The sequence below is a fragment of the Pseudochaenichthys georgianus genome, unplaced genomic scaffold, assembly GCF_902827115.2.
Source record: "Pseudochaenichthys georgianus unplaced genomic scaffold, fPseGeo1.2 scaffold_1042_arrow_ctg1, whole genome shotgun sequence".
Taxonomy (NCBI): Eukaryota; Metazoa; Chordata; class Actinopteri; order Perciformes; family Channichthyidae; genus Pseudochaenichthys; species Pseudochaenichthys georgianus.
The window spans coordinates 31,109-49,708 of record NW_027262011.1 but is presented as its reverse complement, the minus strand read 5'-3'; the positions used below and the strand labels follow the sequence as shown (position 1 = coordinate 49,708).

Sequence of the window (18,600 nt, the reverse complement as noted above, 5' to 3'; positions counted from 1 at the left end):
CTGTTGATAACACTATACTGGTCGAAGGCAAGAGGTCATTAATTTTGTTTCTAAGAGTAACAATTTTATCGTTAAAAAAGCACATAAAATCATTACTACTGAGTGCTAAGGGAATAGAAGGCTCAATCGAGCTGTGGCTCTCTGTCAGCCTGGCTACAGTGCTGAAAAGAAATCTTGCATTATTCTTATTCTCATCTATTAATGAAGAGTAGTAGGCTGCTCTCGCTTTACGCAGTGCTTTCTTATATTCATTGAGAGTAATATGCCAAATTAAACGAGATTCTTCAAGTTTAGTGGAACGCCATATCCTTTCAAGTTGTCTAGACTTTTGCTTTATTTTGCGGGTTTCGGCATTATGCCATGGAGCTAATCTATGTTGTTTTATTTTCTTCTTTTTCAAAGGAGCAACAGAGTCTAATTTTATTCGCAGCGCATCTATAGCACTATCAACAACATGATCAATTTGGGGTGGTGTACATTTTGTATAAGTTTCCTCCCCTACATGCAGACATGCTATCGAGTTAAGTATTGGTTGAATCTCTTCCTTAAATGTGGCTATAGCACTAACAGATAGGTTTCTGCTGCAAGAGCTTTTGACTAATGCTTTGTAGTCTAGTAACAGTACTTCAAAAGTTACTAAGAAATGGTCGGATAAAGCAGGATTATGCGGTTCGACTAATAGTTGCTCAATTTCAATACCATAAGTCAGAACAAGGTCGAGAGTGTGATTATAACAGTGGGTTGGTTTATTTACACTCTGACAGAAACCAACAGAATCTAATATAGAGTTAAATGCAACAGTAAGGCTATTTTTATCATCGTCAACATGAATATTAAAGTCACCTACGATAATTACTTTGTCTGTTTTAAGAACCAAAGTTGATAAAAACTCAGAGAATTCTGATAAGAATTCTGAATAAGGACCTGGTGCACGATACACTGTAACAAATAAGATTGGCTGCAAAGTTTTCCAGGTCGGATGCGTAAGACTAAAAACGAGGCTTTCAAAAGAGGTATAATTACATTTTGGTTTAGTATTGATAAGTAAACTTGAGTCAAAGATTGCTGCAACTCCACCTCCTCGGCCCGTGCCTCGAGCAATATGAGTGTTGACATGGCTGGGTGGAGTGGCCTCATTTATGCTGACATATTCTTCATGTCTCAACCAAGTTTCAGTGAGACAGCATATATCAATATTATAATCTGATATTAAATCATTTACCAATATTGCTTTAGATGCTAGAGATCTTATGTTTAAGAGACCACATTTAATCTTCCTGTTTTGTTGCACTGTAGTAGTTGTTACATTTACTTTTATTAGGTTATTATGTATGACACCTCTATTAGGTTTTACCTTAAATTGTCCTTGGGCAGACACACACACCGCTAATATTGGGTATTTTATTGGGTTCGGGATTCCTATGGGTGACTGCCTAGGAGAGAGCGCAGAGAAGCGTGTAAGACTGCAACTCTGCCTCCTGGTCTCAACTCCAGTTTGTCATGGATTACGTCCACAAAGCCCTGAAATGTTTGCCGAAATGAGATCTGCACCTTTCAAAGTAGGGTGAATGCCGTCTCTCTTAATCAGACCAGGTTTTCCCCAGAAGGCTGTCCAATTATTTACGAAGCCCACATTGTTTGCTGGGCACCACCAAGACAACCAGCGCTGAAATGATGACATGCGGCTATACATGTCATCATTGATCAGATTGGGGAGGGGACCAGAGAAGATTACGGTGTCCGACATTGTTTTAGCATAACTACACACCGACTCCACATTAAGTTTGGTGCATTCTGATTGGCGTAAACGAACATCATTACCACCGACGTGAATAACAATCCTACTGTATTTACGTTTATCTTTAGCCAGCAGTTTAAGATGCGCCTCAACGTCGCCCGCTCTGGCCCCCGGAATGCATGTGACTGTGGAGGCTTCGGTCTCTAAATTCACGTGTCTCATAATAGAGCTACCAATAACCAGAGTTGGCTTCTCAGCGGGTGTCTCGCTGAGTGGGGAATATCTGTTAGATACGTGAACGGGTTGGTGGGGACCTGCGGGTTTCGCGTTATGCCCCTTCTGAACAGTCACCCAGCCTCCCTGCTGCTCGGGAGTTGCCGGGGGATGGCTAAGAGGAGCTACATTTTGCCGGTCCGCACATGCTAACATGGGCTTTACTTTAGCTGAGTTACTTTCTAAGATGCGGAGCCGGGCTTCTATGGCTATGATTCCCGCCTCCAACCTAACAACTATACTACATTTAACACATGTATCCTTACCAGTAAGGGAGGCCGGGAAGTAACCAAACATGAGACAGGAAGAGCAGGAAATAGCACCAGAAGGTGGGGAAAGACCCATGGCTAGCTATCAAGCTAAAGTAGCTACCGTTAGCAAACCCGAAAAGAGTGTAGGCAACTGTGGAGTTACAGTCGCTAAGAGAAGGAGAGTTGTGAGTGCTTAAGCTGTAGTAACGTGTGATTACAACGTCAGGCAGTTGCCATGATCAAGAGTTTTAAAACGATCGATTAAGTTTAAGTTAATAAGCTATCAGCAACAGAACAGGCACACGGGATACCCGGAGATGACAACAACAACAACAACAACAACAACAACAACCGGAAGTTACAACGTGCAACGTGCTCACCGCAATAGGTTCCTCCTTCCGTACACAGACACAGATGGTGAAGTGAAGCACTCAATGAATGGGGTCCAGCCGCTGCTCTCGCAGCAGCAGTCCTCTGCCCAAGCTGCCTCGAACTCTGCTCGGTTTAAAACACCGAAGACGCAGAGGTCGCAGCCCGCCCGAGTCCCCAGCCCAGGCTGGAGACAAGGGCAAGTTGGCCGAGAAAATCTCAGGTTCCGGCTGCAGCTCAGGCTCAGCCAACCCAGAATTTCGGCCAGCAGTCGAGGAAGAAGAAGCGAGCGGCGTGACAGCCCCTCCTTCTCCCCTCCGTGAATGTGTTCCCGCCGCCTCGAGAGATGCCTAAACACCATCCTCAAGTCCGCACACATGTCACACGTTGATTGATTCCTCTGTCATAAAACATTTGCCGCTGACGCATCCAGGCTTCAGGCCGAGGGCGCAGCTCAAAAAAATGAAAAGAAAATCAATAAAACCAATAAACAGCCCGCCAATTTTTTCTCAAAACAGTTATACTTTATCTGTTTTCACAAGCTCAGAGAGAGTCAACCCATATTCTGGAGAGAGAGGTTCTCTCTCTCCTAGAAAGAAGGGTTTTATCTATAATGCCCACCGAGCAGAGTCAGATTACGCAGACAAATGTCCTCGTAAAGCACCCGCTCAACATAGGGCTCATAATAAAACTAAACCCCGCGCGCCACGGCGTGCGGAGAGTATTGGTTATTATGTAATACGTAGTGGCACTACACCCAACTTTTCTAGTGCGGGACGCGCCTACGGGTGCTGTCCTTTCACGGAAAGTGGTCACCACGGACGCAGGTCAGACAGGCTGATAGGGTATTTACGAAGGTCGCCCGGTGAGAGGTCTCTAGAGCAGAGACCTCCAGCGGGCGCACGTAAATTACCCAGAGCTTTTAGCGGTGTTCCCCACCCTAAAACGCTTCCTGCCTTCTGTCAGAGGACACCATGTCCTTGTGAGGACAGACAACACGATATCGCGTATGAACCGCCAAGGGAGGTTGCGTTGTCTCCAGTCACACACACTGGCACACAAACTGATCCCTTGGAGCGACAGACGTCTCCTCCGACACAGGTACCGGGAGTTATGCACCTCGGGACAGAATTACTGTCCAGAGGTGCACCACTCTATGCAGACTGGACTCCTCATCCAAGGATCATGAGTCCGCTGTGGGTGCGTTACGGCGGAGCCGCGTTAAATCTGTTCGCAAAAAGAAAAAATGCTCAATGACAGCTGTTCTCTTTAATGCACGATTTAAACGCACTGTTAGGCGGGGACGCACTCGTACACGATTGACCTCCGGGTCCTCTGTACGCGTTCCCACCCCTGGCTCTGTTACCCCCAACTCTGGCCAGAGTGAAGGAGCAACGCCACACACTTACTCTGATGTTTCCACCCTAGCCCGCAACGTACGGGCTGGCGGAGATATATCAGCTGTTGTGCGGGCAGCCATGGCAGCCCCCACCACGCAGGGACAGATTGTCTCAGGCGGGGGGGGGGGGGGCGATCCTTCACCCACGCCCAGAGCGCGGGGCACTATGGGCCTGACCCGTGAGTGGTGCAATCTGAATACAGTGGGACTCCCTCAGAAGGTGATAAACACTATTCAGAGTGCGAGAGCTTCCTCCACCAGGTCTCTTTACGACTGTAAGTGGAGGGTGTTTGAGGAGTGGTGCCTTCAAGAAGGACCCATCTCTTTTCAATGTCCTGTCGGGGTGATTTTATCATTCCTACAGGACTTGATCGATAAACACAGAGCTTTCTCCGCGATCAAGGTGTACCTGGCTGCTATTGCTGCATGCCATGTGGGCTTTGGGGGTAAGACGGCTAGCCAACATCCTTTGGTTTGCCGTTTTATGAAGGGAGCTCGCAGGCTCCTCCCTGTCTCCAGGTCGCTGGTGCCCTTATGGGACCTGGCAGTGGTTTTAAATGGGCTCAGAATGACCCCATTTGAAACCCTGGAAGGAGCTGACATGAAACATCTGTCACTCAAGACAGTGCTGTTACTGGCCCTGGCATCCGCCAAGCGGGTCAGCGATATCCATGCACTGTCTGTACATCCCTCATGCACTCAGTTCGCCCCAGGGCAAACGAGAGTGTTGTTGAAGCCCAACCCTGCCTTTACACCAAAGGTGGTTGGTTCGTGTACCCCAATTGACATTGAGGCATTTCCTCCGCAGCTGGTTTCCTCCGGGGAGCAGCAGCAGGATCTGTTGTGTCCAGTCCGGGCTTTACACACATATATGGACAGATCAAAAGAGCTTCGTCTTAATGACCAACTCTTCGTGTCCTGGGCTAACCCTCACAAGGGCAAGCCTGTTACTAAGCAACGGCTCTCCCACTGGATTGTGGAGGCAATTGTTTTGGCCTATACGAGTCAGAATTTGCAAGCACCTTCGGGTCTGCGGGCTCACTCGACTCGGGGCCTGGCTACATCCTGGGCTTTGTTCAAGGGTGTTTCCATCCAAGACATCTGTGCAGCGGCGAGCTGGTCCTCGCCGCTCACTTTTGTCCGCTTTTACAGGCTGGACGTCTCTGCTCCAAGCGTGGCCCGAGCAGTGCTGGGCACCTTGTTGAGTCGGGACTCCACCTGTTAAATTCTGGTTGATCGGTGATTTTCGAGATAAGCTCGTCTGGCAATACAGGAGCTACAATATCCCATAGTGAGACATCGAACGGAGTGTTATGAATGAGAACTATAGGTTACTTACATAACCCCAGTAACATGAAGTGAGATGTCTCACCAGACGGCCCTCCTTGCTATGGTGAAGTGAGAAGAGGTGCTTATTTTTTAATGACGCATGCGTTGTGGCGCAAGCTACTTATAGGGGGTGATTTCCCCTGACGCTGACGTCAAGATCACCAGCCAATCAGGATTGACGTAATGAGATTGATGCTTCTGTTTGCTCCGCGATGAGGCGCATCCCATAGTGAGACAGCTCACTTCATGTTACTCTGAGAACTGGGGTTACGTAAGTAACCTATAGATCGCCTCCCTGTCCAGGTCAGATTTGGAATACTTTACTCTGCAAAAGTCTGAATCTACTATAATGCAATTTTCTTTTATATACAAAACACATACACGTTATTTTAACCACAAATTACAAAGGTTATACTGTAAGCTGTTTTGACATTTTATCTGTGGAGCTGACTAGTATGGATTTTCACAAGCGATAAACACATCGCAATATTTATATTTTACTAGATAAAATGTTAATTTAGAATATCTGTATCTTCCATTTCATTTTCAAATTGTTACATTATATATAAATTGATACTGATTGAACTGATATGTCATATTAACACATTTTCGATGTGAAATGTGTTTTTTTATATGGGGCTGAGCAATCTGTAAACTTCTTTTCTGATATTTGAAATGTAATTCGGACTAGGAATTGTAGATTTAAAAAATCTAATTGTTACATGTTAAAATATAAAGTGCATGTGTATGTGTACAATTGCGTTCCAGATATCTCAAATACAATCCTAGCTATCTGTAATTTCAGTAATTTACTGTTCTAGGCAGTGATGTCAATATTTAATTTAAAACTGCATTTTTAGATGGCTATAAATCTATGAATGATATATATATGTAAAAGTCAAAAAGCAATTGTTTAAATCTGTGTTTACTTTAACTCCACTGATCAAATGCTAAAACGGCTTGCCACAGAAGTAGAGAAAAGCTGCATATTTACTTTCTGGCCATCATCTGCTGGTACTCCAGGCGGATGAGGTACCCGCAGCACAGAGCCTGGGTGGAGGTCACCACCTGCGCCAGCTTCTCATCCCTCATTTCCTCCAGAGCGCCCAGCAGACCAGCTTTGAAAAACACCTGAAATTAAAGGTAAATATTAATCTGCCAAAGCTTATTTAGTCTCTATGATTGAAAAAGTAATGAATGCAAACCTTAGTGTGTCCAAACTTGTACTGAGTGTGGTCCACGTCGATGGAGCCCAGCAGTTTCTCTGCAGATCTTTTGTTATCCATGAACTGTTTCTCTGGAACAGCGCTGGCGTTCAGGATCCTGTATCTGTACCAGGAATAATCAGAAGTCTGAGTATTAGACAGGAAGTCTAAAACTATCAGACGCTTAGAATGTTTAGTTTTTTTAAAGTAAAAATATTGTAGGCAAGTCAACAACTTACACTTCTGTTCCATCTTGTTAAAAACATACTTTGTTTTATTACAGGCTTTTATGAGAATCACTACCTTAATTCTCCAAATTCTTACTTGTAAAACTCATTGTCCCATGTTGTTTATTTTTATTTTGTTCATATTTACTGGTGGCTATTGCTATGAATAAATATGTAAATAGCTTACTATTGTATGCACCATAAAAGTGTATTTAAAAACTTGGCTGACCTTCAGTCATTCTAGGCCAGATTAATATATTCCTAAGGGGTGGCATGAAGAATGTGAAAACTGCTGATTTAAATTCAAAGCTTCATTTACCTCTGCTTAAAATCCCCATAGAGGATTCTGCTTGAAAATCCTTTCCTGCAGATCCGGATTCCCTCCAAGATGCCGTTGCAGCGGAGTTGGTGTATAACCAGCTGGTTTTCCATACCTATGTTGAACAAAATAATTAGTTTTCTTCCCAAAATTGTATATTATATATACAGCGTATGTTATAATGAGCAAATCTAACATACCTGGTGTTTTGGTCTCATTTGGTATCAAACAGCGCACAAAGTGAGGATGAGTGGTTCTCAGATTCGTCATGAGCTTCCCAAGATTCTCCTGGAATAAATTAAAAAGGTAAAACAAATTCCCCACTTTACTGTTTTAAGTTCATATACAAATATGTAAATAATACAAATGCAATACAACGTTTGTACGTTTGTACGTTGATGTACAATAGAATTCAGGAACCATTCAGTTTTTTCAAGACCAATAAATAATGCACAATACAAGAACAGAGGGGAAACCCTACCTCTAAAACCAAACATTATGTTGGAGTAAGAATCTTTAAATAGTATTAACCTCTTTTTGTTATCTTCATTAAATAATTGATATACATGTTAGCTAAACATGTTAGCATCACATGCTAAACATCTAACCCACCCAAACATGCTGGTCATTTTAAAACAGTAAATACTTTCACTTACTTGGGTATTCAGATTGTCCCCAAATTGGAAGATATTGTGAACTCTAACGATAATCCGACTATAGCATCCATTTCCAAATCAGTTGATAGATGGTCAAACCTTCCGATCTCTCTAATGGGTAGAATTCATATTCTCAAGATGAATGTTCTCCCCAAGCTGTTATATTTATTTCAAAACATCCCCCTGCCACCCCCACCAGATTTTTTTCCTAGAATGAAGAAAATGTTTAGTAATTTTATATGGAATAACAGACGCCCCAAGCTCCGTTTATCTCTTTTGTACTTGCCTTATGATAGAGGAGGATTACAGTTCGCTAACATGTTGTGGTACTACTGGGCAGCTCAGCTGAGAACATTGATGTTTTACTACACAGAGGAGAGGCCTCCGGTGTGGAGGGATGTTGAGTCTTGCTCCTTAAAGCTCCCACTTCCTACTTATCTATACTCTGACAACCCTAAAAACCTTAAAAAAACTACAACTAACCCTATAGTTAAAAATATGATTGATGTTTGGCAGGAGGTAAAAACATATATGAACGAACCTTCTTCTCTCTCCGGGTTCAGCCCGATCTGGGGAAATACTCTCTTTGTGCCAGGGAATGCCGATGGAGGTTTTAGACTATGGGCAGAAAAGGGGGTGGGACAGTTAAAAGACTTTAAGAAGTTTTTATCCTTTGAGGAACTTGTCAGTAAACACGAAATTCCTCGTAAACATTTTTTTAAATACTTGCAACTCAGGAGCTTTGTAGGAGCGAACCAGGACCGACTCATGCTGGCCCCTCCTCTGTCCATATTGGAGAAAGTTTGAATTAAAAACCCCTTTGGGAAGGGCATCATATCTGAATTCTACGATCTCCTGCTGGCGTTCTCCTCAGAATCCTCGAACTCTAGACTCAATGCCTGGAAAAATGACTTACAGGAACATCTAACATTGGAACAGTGGAGCACAGCTTGTAAGGCGGCCCAAACACAGACGGGTAATACGCGTCTAAAGCTTCTGCAATACAAGTGGCTAATGAGAGTGTACATTACACCAGAAAAACTGAATAAATGTAACGCTAATATCCCAGACACGTGCACCAGATGTGGGGAAGGAAAAGGCACACTGTTTCATTGTCTATGGTTATGTCCAAGAATAAAGGAATTCTGGGAAGAGGTTAGGGTAACAGTACAGAATATTTTAGCGATCAGCTATGTATGTTCCTACTTGGCCTATATCCGGATGGACATAACATACAACGTTATAAACAAGTTTTTATAGATATATGTTTATTACAAGCAAAAAGAGTGATTGCCTTAACATGGAAAAAGTTGAGCAAACCTAGTATTGCACAGTGGTTTAGGGAACTTTCTTCAATATCTCAATTTCTGAACGAAACTGGGGCAGGATAATGCGATAATTCTATAATATGCTATAATATGGTAAAATGTAAATGACTGTGATATCCTCTGTAGAAATACGGTCCTATTGCTGGAAAACTCGATGATTGCCGATGTATTAGAGTGCCCTTGTGGTATGTAGGGGAGAGTGCGGTAAGTAGTGCCAATTTTTACTTAAAGTGCCTTTAAAGCAAGGGGATTACAGTAATGCCTCCAACTAAAATATGTGGATATAGTTTAGGATGTTGTGCATCCCTGGGAACAATCACTTCGGATCTTAAATAAACTGTTTGAGAAATACAGCTTTAGAAAAAAAAATGGTTTTGTGGCACAACTTGCCCCCGGTGCGGGGTAAGTTGTGCCATTAGAGACAATACACTGGGGTAAATTGTGCCATTGATAATTGAAGTAAAACAGATCATTTTAATCTCACAAACAATAATGCTATATAAAAGCAAGACAAATTCAATACAAAATTATTTATTTAATGTTTATTTAAAGTTTAAACAACATCAAAGGCCACTTTTCTATAATAAGGCCTATGAACACCTAACATCCTACTTGTCCAATGCTGCAGTGAAATATGAACTTCTGTTCCCTTCTGGCTGTACCACCAAGTTTTGTGGTGTGGCCAATTTGCTTAAACAAGGCCTAGCGCCACATGAACACATACTCAGAACAAAATTAAAATTCCAAAATGAGCACCTAATCATCTGCATCTGAATCTCTTCACAGATTCGGCCGACTACTGAACATCCCACTTGTCAATGCTGCAGGGGAATGTGAACTTATACTCCCTTCTGGCTGTACCACCAAGTTGTTGTGGTGTGGGTAGTTTCTTGAGCACATCACCTCTAGGGATGACTCCATCATTCTCTTTAAATGTGAAGATGGGCTTTCCATCAACAGACCTCTTACAACTTTGCTTCAGAAACTTTGCACTGATCTCGTCACCTTCAACATTCTCCACCAATCCAACATAGTTATAGGATTGGGATTTTTTACCTGCAAACTTCACAATGACAAAGTCACCCGCAGACAGATCCTTGTCACCATCATCATCATCACTCTGGACATCTGAACTCTCATAATGAGTGGCATCGCTAAGTGGAATCGGAAAGTCACTCTCTTCTGAGCTACTGGAGAGCACTTTCTTTTTGGGCTTGGTTGGTTTTGACCCTTTCAGAGCCCCCTTCTTATTTCCACTCCTTTTCTTCTTTTCAGCCCGTTCCTTTTCTCTGCTGTGTGTCTTCTCCAGGCCATCTTCTGCCTCATCATTGGTGGTGGAGCTTTCTTCTGGCCTACTGTACACAGCTGTTTTCTTCTTGGTTTTGGTTTGATTTGCAGCTTTCAGAGCCCTTTTCTTCTCTCTTTCATTCTTTTTCTTTTCCTGTTCAGCCTTTTTATCTTCTTTTTCTTTGTGAGCCTTCTCCAACTCCATCTTCTCAGGTGTGTCGGTCACGATTCTTGTTTTCACTTTCTTTCTTACAATTTTTGTTTTTTCTTTCTGTGGCTTTTGGCAAGGGAAGAATGACTTCTGGAGACACATAACCCAAGTGAGCAGAAGAACCAGATTTGTCACTTGATAAGTGCTCGGGATTTGTCAGAGTGGCAGGTGGCTCTCCTGGGTCTGGATCTGCTTCAAGGAAAGGAAAGGAAAGGAACTTTAATGTCATTGAACACAGGGAACAACAAGATTACGTGGTCAGGTGGAGGGTAAGCCTGAGCCATGCCACTATGCGCACCGCCACTATTGGCCTACCAGACTTTTTTTTTAAATACCTGTGACATGTGTTGGCTCATGAGATGGTCCAGGCAGGTGAGCAGCTGCACTGGTGGAGGGCTCTTCCCCAGGCAGGTCAGCAGTGGCACTGGGTTCATCTTCTGGATTTGCCCTGTCTGTCACCAGTGATGGTGCATAGTCTTCTTCCGGGAAGATGTCCCTGTTGAAAGGGTATATGCCTGTTGCTCTGAAACCTGAGGTTATGTTTGTTGGTGACATTGCAGAGAGGAACGCTTGCTTCACAAGTTCCGAGACCTCATAGATCGATACGGTTCGCCCAGGGTGTGATCGCATCCACCCATCCATCGCTCGGTTACAGTAGGTTTTGAGTGGTCCATAGACAGTTTTGTCTAATGGTTGCAAGCGGTGTGAGGTGTGAGGTGGCAGGGTGAGCATAATGACCCCATTCTCTTTAGCAATTGTCACTGACTTGAGTGAGATGTGAGACTCATGGTTGTCCAGAATGAGCAGGACTGGGTGAGCGGTGGAGCAGTTGGTGTGGCGGATGAAGTGCTTCAGGAAGATGAGGAAGGCGTCTTCATTCATCCATCCAGACTTTGTACAATGACCAATGGAACCTGCTGGTGATCCATTGAGGAGGCTGTCCTTGAAGCGGACACGCGGGAAAATGAACATGGGTGGGACTGCATTTCCAGTGGCGTTTACTGCACAGGCCACAGTGACGAGCTCTCCTCTTTCAGCAGATGTTACTGAACCCACTTGTTTCTTCCCTTTCTCTGTGACAACCTGCTTGGGTGTCTGCACTGTCGTCACACCAGTTTCATCCATGTTGTACATCATGTGTGGAGGGAAGCTGTACCTGAAATGAAATGAAATAAAAGGTAGTGCTGATGATCAGAGACGTTTAAAGCAGTTTTAACATACATTGGATGTGGTTGTGTGTGTAAATGTCAACTCTTCTGCCGAGGACAGAAGTCCCTCTAGAGATGCTGTGCCCTCTCGCCAGGCTACCTAGTCAGGGTGTGTGTGTGTGGGTGGGTGTGTGAGAGAGAGAGAGAGAGAGAGAGAGAGAGAGAGAGAGAGAGAGAGAGAGAGAGAGAGAGAGAGAGAGAGAGAGAGAGAGAGAGAGAGAGAGAGAGAGAGAGAGAGAGAGTGTGTGTGTGTGTGTGTGTGTGTGTGTGTGTGTGTGTGTGTGTGTGTGTGTGTGTGTGTGTGTGTGTGTGTGTGTGTGTGTGTGTGTGTGTGTGTGTGTGTGTGTGTGTGTGTGTGTGTGTGTGTGTGTGTGTGTGTGTGTGTGTGTGTGTGTGTGTGTGTGTGTGTGTGTGTGTGTGTGTGTGTGTGTGTGTGAGAAAGAGAGAGGGGGGGGGCTCGGAGTGTTCATGTGATCATATCAGCATGTCAAAGCCAGATGATTATTAAGTTACCTGTCCATCACTTTAGAGAGGTTATCAAAGAACTCCCCCACGTTGTGCTTATTAAAGGCAGTAGCTCTTCCAAGAGAGGTTGCTTCAAGAACGCGGCATGCAAAATGGTAGCGTGCTTTAAAGGCGTTGAACCAATCAGGTCCTAGAAAAGGTTAAAAGTTTATCAGCACATTGCAGTTTACATTCAGATAAGTTGAAGTTATCCGCTCCAAATAACTATCCAATAGCCTATACTTGATCTAACCTGCTTTTTCGTCTCTCGCCCAGCTGGCAGGCATGTCAATGCTATTTCTTTGTGCGAATTCAAAAGCCAGTTCACGGCATTTCATGACACCTATGCCATGAAACATTGCTGCTAGTGTCTTAATATGGTCAGCCAGCTCTTTCTCCATGTTCTCATTGAAGACTCGTTTGGCGACTGCTGTTCTTTCATAGCCTGGCTTTGTTACTTCTCCTATTTTTTTCTTATCCATATATCTTTTTATGGTCATCCTGCAGATCTTCATCTCCTTTCCAACCTGACGTATGGTCTTCCCCTGTTGCACCTCTTTCACTGCTCTTTCCAACTCCTGTCTTCCTTTTGTATTTGCGTGGCATGATGGATTTTGGTCTAAAATTAAGAATGTCACATAGTTTTAGTGATCAAATGTAAGAATACAATGTACAATAACAATAAAATACAATAAAGTAATATATAGTAAATAATCATAGGCCCTTTGGCACAAATCACCCCAAGCCCACCATTTTGAAAAAAAATGCATCCCCCAGCTGTTTTGAGCTAGCATCATGCTAACTGTATAGACTCATGGTGTAGCTTAGTAAAGCACTAAAACATGTGTGAACTGTTTTCAAAGTTGTCTAAATTGTTCAAACACAGCAATCAAAAAACCTTGATCATAGAAATGTTACTTTGGAGGGCAAACAATTGTTTTTTGAACTTAAATGTGCTTACCTCTCAAGCCATGTGTCTCCCTTCTTTGCAGGATGATTGAAATGGATGCCTCTTCAAAAATATGTGGTCACATGACCAACTTCTTCTATGGTTTTCTAGATAACAGGGGTGGCACTACTTGCCCCTTGGCACAAATTACCCCACTCTCCCTACATTAGTAGGTTCTAATTTCAGGTCTTATATCAATGACACAGTTGTAATAATACCTTTAAACAATTTACAATTTTAAATTCAGTGGCTACTTGTTCAAAAGTGTTGTCATGACAAGGAACCAAAAGCAAAAATGCAACAATTAAAACATCAAGCAAATAAAATGGCATTTTAACAACATAATATAAAACGCACATTTTCTCTAATAAAAAGTATTTTATGGCTAGCTATTTTTTCCCTCTGTCTGTTGGATAATAACTTTAGTCATGGAAGTACAGTAGTGGAATTGTAAAACGTTATGGCAAAGAGCATCTGACGACAGCCAGAGTTTACGGCCCTGAGTAAGAAAACATCTGCATGATTGGACTGAGCTGTAAATAATGCAGCTAGAATGAGAATAGCTTTTTTCACTACGCTGCAGGCTGTCACTTCTTTCAACACTGACTAATTACACTGTTTGCATGCAGAAGACTTTTTGGTCAAATGAGCTACACTGATGCTAACCAGCCTGTGGGAAATGTCCTTGACAGAGGATAACAGAGCGAGGAGAAAGTCCATTATCGCTATTTTCACAGAAATCAATATTATTACAGGGCCAGATAGATAAGAATAGCCCACATAGGAAATACACATATTCCTTTCTATGGGAAATGACTGCTACATGCCAGGAAAAAGTCCTCCACATAACCCCTGTGTTGTTTTAACACTTCAAATGTAGTATTTGAAGTGTCACTTCAAACTACGGATAAAACAAAAAGGAACATCTTGTGAATTGGTGAACCTTAGTAACACTGATTTATCGATTTTGGTACCTTCATTAAAAAAACATCTTCCAGCATTGAAAGCCTTTATGTCTGTGTCATGCACACTCTGTCTTGTCAACTTCCGTGTTCACAGGAACATCTCTGGGTTTCAGCAACAAAACTATTGATTAGGTAAAGGAAAAGATTGTTACACAATACGTACGAAATGTAAGTAAAGTAGCAGCTTTTTAACGCCTTTGCTTAGCTAACATAGCCCTAAATAAGGCCAAGGTTCACACATGAAAAGAACATCAGTTTTCTGGCTAGACCATCCTCAAGCAGACTTTGTTCATGCTTATACTAATTACCCAACTTCCTCTTTTACTCTCACCATAATGGACACATAGAGCGCCATCGAATGAAATGTAGGCCCCCTGATTATGTTGATCTGTATGACGACTTAGAAGTGAAAATATGTCAACCTTGTTATTTTTGGCTATTGGTTTCCGGTTCAGGTGCTAAGCCAAGCTAAGAGGCTACTGACAATCACTTTATTTTAAATGTCCGATAGAAATGTATCTCATCTGCTGTGACAAAAGCAAACACGTCTATTTCCCAAAATGTTGAGAAATATTCCTTTAATTGATTTGGTATAAAGTCATGCAAAAAGTGATGTATTTGTTTTTATCATTATCAGCAACCATTCTTCAGTGTATACATTTAAAATATGTATTGACTGTTTTGTTATACTTTCTTTAAGAAAGTACTCATAAGAAGCCTTTAAATTATTCACAGTGGCTTTCAACACACTGTCATGAACCGGAGTAGGTAGAGAGCAGGTGAGTTCAGTATTACCTCACTAATGACTTCTGTGATCAAAGAGCACTTGCCTTTAAATGTGTAACACATGGCATATTAAGGGTAGGAATGTTCCTTTATGAGAAAGCCTATTCTCACTGCCTGACCCTATGTGGCTGGCTCTGCATGAGTGTGAGTGTCAGTAAAACCTGGCTGTGATGAGGACCACCAGCCCTGCGTGGGCTGTAACTGCTGGTGGCCAGCAGGTTGGACAGCCTGTGCTGACAGAACTACATCTCTATGAGTCTCTCGTAACAAAGACCCGCAAAGACGTTTCTCTCTTTGTCTGCTCTCTGGGTCTATGCTTTGTTTACTCTCTCTCTTATTCAGGCCGACAGCTTTCTAACACCATCCAGCCCTTCAATGCCTGCCCTGATTACCAATCACTCTCTCTTTCCTCAGTCTACAGCCTTTATTTCTCTCTCTCCTTTTTTATTTCTTGCACCATTTATGGTTCCCTTACACAGAACCAACCAGAGGGAGAAATCTGCTCTCTCTCAGTCATTATGCTGCAAGACAGCCGCGGTATTTTAATTTCCTGACATGAATGCTGATGACTGCTGTGGGTAAACATCCTCCGGGCAGCAGGAAAACAAAAATCACATTACTGTCTATTGTCATCAGGTCCCGAAAATTCAAAAGTGTGGCTGGGAGGCGATATATCTTTGCCAGGGGGAAAGGGCAAGGTTAAATCTCCTCAATTTCAAGCAGTCTGACTCATAATAATGCAAGCTTTGAGGCAAAATGGCTGCTTAGAGAATAAAGTATGTTGGAAATCTTGATCCCAGACCCTTGCCCTAGCCAAGAGGGTGTCATTTCAAGATTGAGACATTGAAGTGTTGTTTCTTTTTTTATGTAATGTTTAAATCTGACTCCAGATAAATCTGTACTAGAAAATAATTTAACATACAATGAATTCTCTCAGACGTTACAAATAAAATGAAAACAGCTCCCATAGAAACATCACAGAAGCCATAAGAAAATATCTGTCTTTTTTCTCCTCTTTTAACTGTACCTCTGCTTCACGTCATTTTAGGGAACAGTGCCAGCTATAATGAGATCAGGGAAGCTCTAAGTGCAAAAAATAGAAGACTTAAATTGCAAATGTAACCGTACCTAGTATAAGTGAGATATTACCTGCCAAAACATTAGAAGTACTACAAGGAAAATGTCCTAGAGGGCTTAATAAGGGCTGAACAGAAATTCAGGTCGGTTATACAATGAAATAGTGTTCTAACCTTTAGCATAGCCTCTTGGAACAAACAGCCTGTCAGGACTCTCCTGAGGCGAATTGAAGCTGTGGTCGATTAGCAATAGCTGCAGTTTCACCACGTTTCTGTTTGTGCTTGTATAATGTATGAATATGTGTCTCCCTGTATGCCTACATTAACTGCAAGGTTCTCCTTTCTTGTTTGGTGTTTTAGTGTAAATGTGCAACCTATATAACATTGTCAGATGCACCCTGGCCTTATCCTACACAATGTCCCTCAAAGAAGCATCAATCAGAAAGAGACTCAAAATTAACACAACAAAATATAATGACTACATAGAGGCTCAAAAAGACCAAAACATCCTAATTCAAACAACAAAAAGACTCATGACTATAGAAGAGGTAAAACAACCAAACAGAGGCACACAATGACCAGAAAGAGTCACAACACAAAAAATAAGAAACTCATTGTCAATCAGCACTGTGGAGTGGACAACAAAAATGCAATTCTCATCAACAGACCCAAATTAATTTACATAGCCTACAGTGATGGGCTGCAGTCAGCTTTTTTTTTTACTTTCTCCGATTCCCTCATAGTATAAAGTACAAGAACAAGAAAAGTGATGCTAGCAGCGTTGTGAGGTGATACCACATCTGTTTGCTCAATGACAATTCTAACCAGCTAATGCTGGGTTTGTATTAGTTTAGTATGTTAGCATAATAATAATAATAGCTTGGATTTATATAGCGCCTTTCAAGGGACCCAAGGTCGCTTACCACATGCTAACACATGACTAATTAGCAGAGGTGGGACCAAGTCATTGTTTTGCAAGTCCAAGTCAAGTCTCAAGTCTTTGCGCTCAAGTCCGAGTCAAGTCTCAAGTCAGGTTGGGCAAGTTCAAGTCAAGTCCAAGTCCTAAACGTTGACAAAACGAGTCATAAACAAGTCATTATGTGTTTTTCACCAAATGTAATGACATCGATCAACAGAATAATACTTAATAATCAAATTGCTCTTTATTAGTCACATTAATAATGTAATAATCAATTTTCTCTCTGCTGGTAAAGTAACACGTTTTTTTCTATTTTAAGAGAGATCAGTAAGGTAAGGCTACCGTGACGGTTTGATTCAGAAGGAGTTTAATGTATAAAATCCCTGATGTTGAGGTGACAGAATGTTTATCACTGTATACAACATGTTATAAGGGACCCACAATCTATCTCTATGCAAGGGATAATGTGCAGCCAGGCGGTCTCTATGGGGAAGAGAACACCGGCATCTAGATCCCTCTGCAGGTGGTACTTTAACTATATTTTGATGCTAATACTTTTGTACTTTTACTTGTAATATTTTGAATGCAGGACTTTTTATTGTAACCGAGTATTCCTACACTCTGGTACTTTTGTACTCAAGTACAATATCTGAAATTCTCCCACTTCTGACAGTTACCAAAATAAAGGTAACCAAAAAAGGTTATTTTCATTTTACAAATCCTGCACTCAGCTTTGCTTTCTCCAGTATCACTGAAAAGCAGCCAGATGCTGCTTATTTTTTCGGTTTTCTCTCATTTCTTGACTTTTTCCGACGCACTTGCATTTAAATCCGTCTCCCCGTCGCTCTGTGCAGCTGGCCTGTACCACTACACCTGCTGTGCCCCCCACCCTTCTTTCACATAATGGTATGATCCTAGCGTGTCCTCGCATATGATTGGCCGCATGGTGGCCCAGCTAAATAAAGTCCCGCCCCTGCCTGCAAGGATTCTCAGCAAGAGTAGGAGCGGCTGGAGATTCTGCTCTCCCCAACGGGAGTCTGCTCTTCTAGCGGCATCTCGCGATCGGCGTGTTGGAGACCCCTGAATTAAATGATCAAGTCACCTCAAGTCAGAAGGCTCAAGTCCAAGTCAAGTCCCGAGTCATTGGTGTTCAAGTCCAAGTCGAGTCGCAAGTGTTTTGTGATTTTGTCAAGTCGAGTCTCAAGTCATCAAATTGGTGACTCTAGTCTGATTCGAGTCCAAGTTATGTGACTCGAGTCCACACCTCTGCTAATTAGCACAACACACTAACTACCACTGAGGATTTGGGAATGTCAGTTTTATATTTAGTTTACGGATTAATTAATGAACCAAAGTGTTTAACACATTGAAATGTGTTGCTAGATGTTAGACCAAAGTAATTTAAATGTGTTCACTGGATATTTGGAACAAGGTTTCCTACGGGTGTACCTTTATTTCAACCATATTCAATGTTAATATTGCTATATCTTTTTTGTTATTATAGTTTTCTTAAATCGTTTTTATCAGTGTTTTGATTTTTGTTTTATCTATGTTTACAGGTATGTATGCACCAAAACCACCAAGACACATTCCTTGTATAT

General features: G+C 42.3%; 1 protein-coding gene across 1 annotated transcript; it reads right to left on the bottom strand.

The window, feature by feature from the left end:
* Nucleotides 1-5,626: 5,626 nt before the first annotated feature.
* Nucleotides 5,627-7,223, bottom strand: LOC117440564 (myosin-8-like). The gene is made up of 4 exons (XM_034076800.1): nucleotides 7,111-7,223; nucleotides 6,565-6,688; nucleotides 6,354-6,490; nucleotides 5,627-5,654 (listed from the first exon to the last, which is right to left on the bottom strand). The coding sequence occupies exons 1-4, from the start codon at nucleotides 7,221-7,223 to the stop codon at nucleotides 5,627-5,629; spliced, it is 402 nt and encodes a 133-aa protein (XP_033932691.1).
* Nucleotides 7,224-18,600: the final 11,377 nt, after the last annotated feature.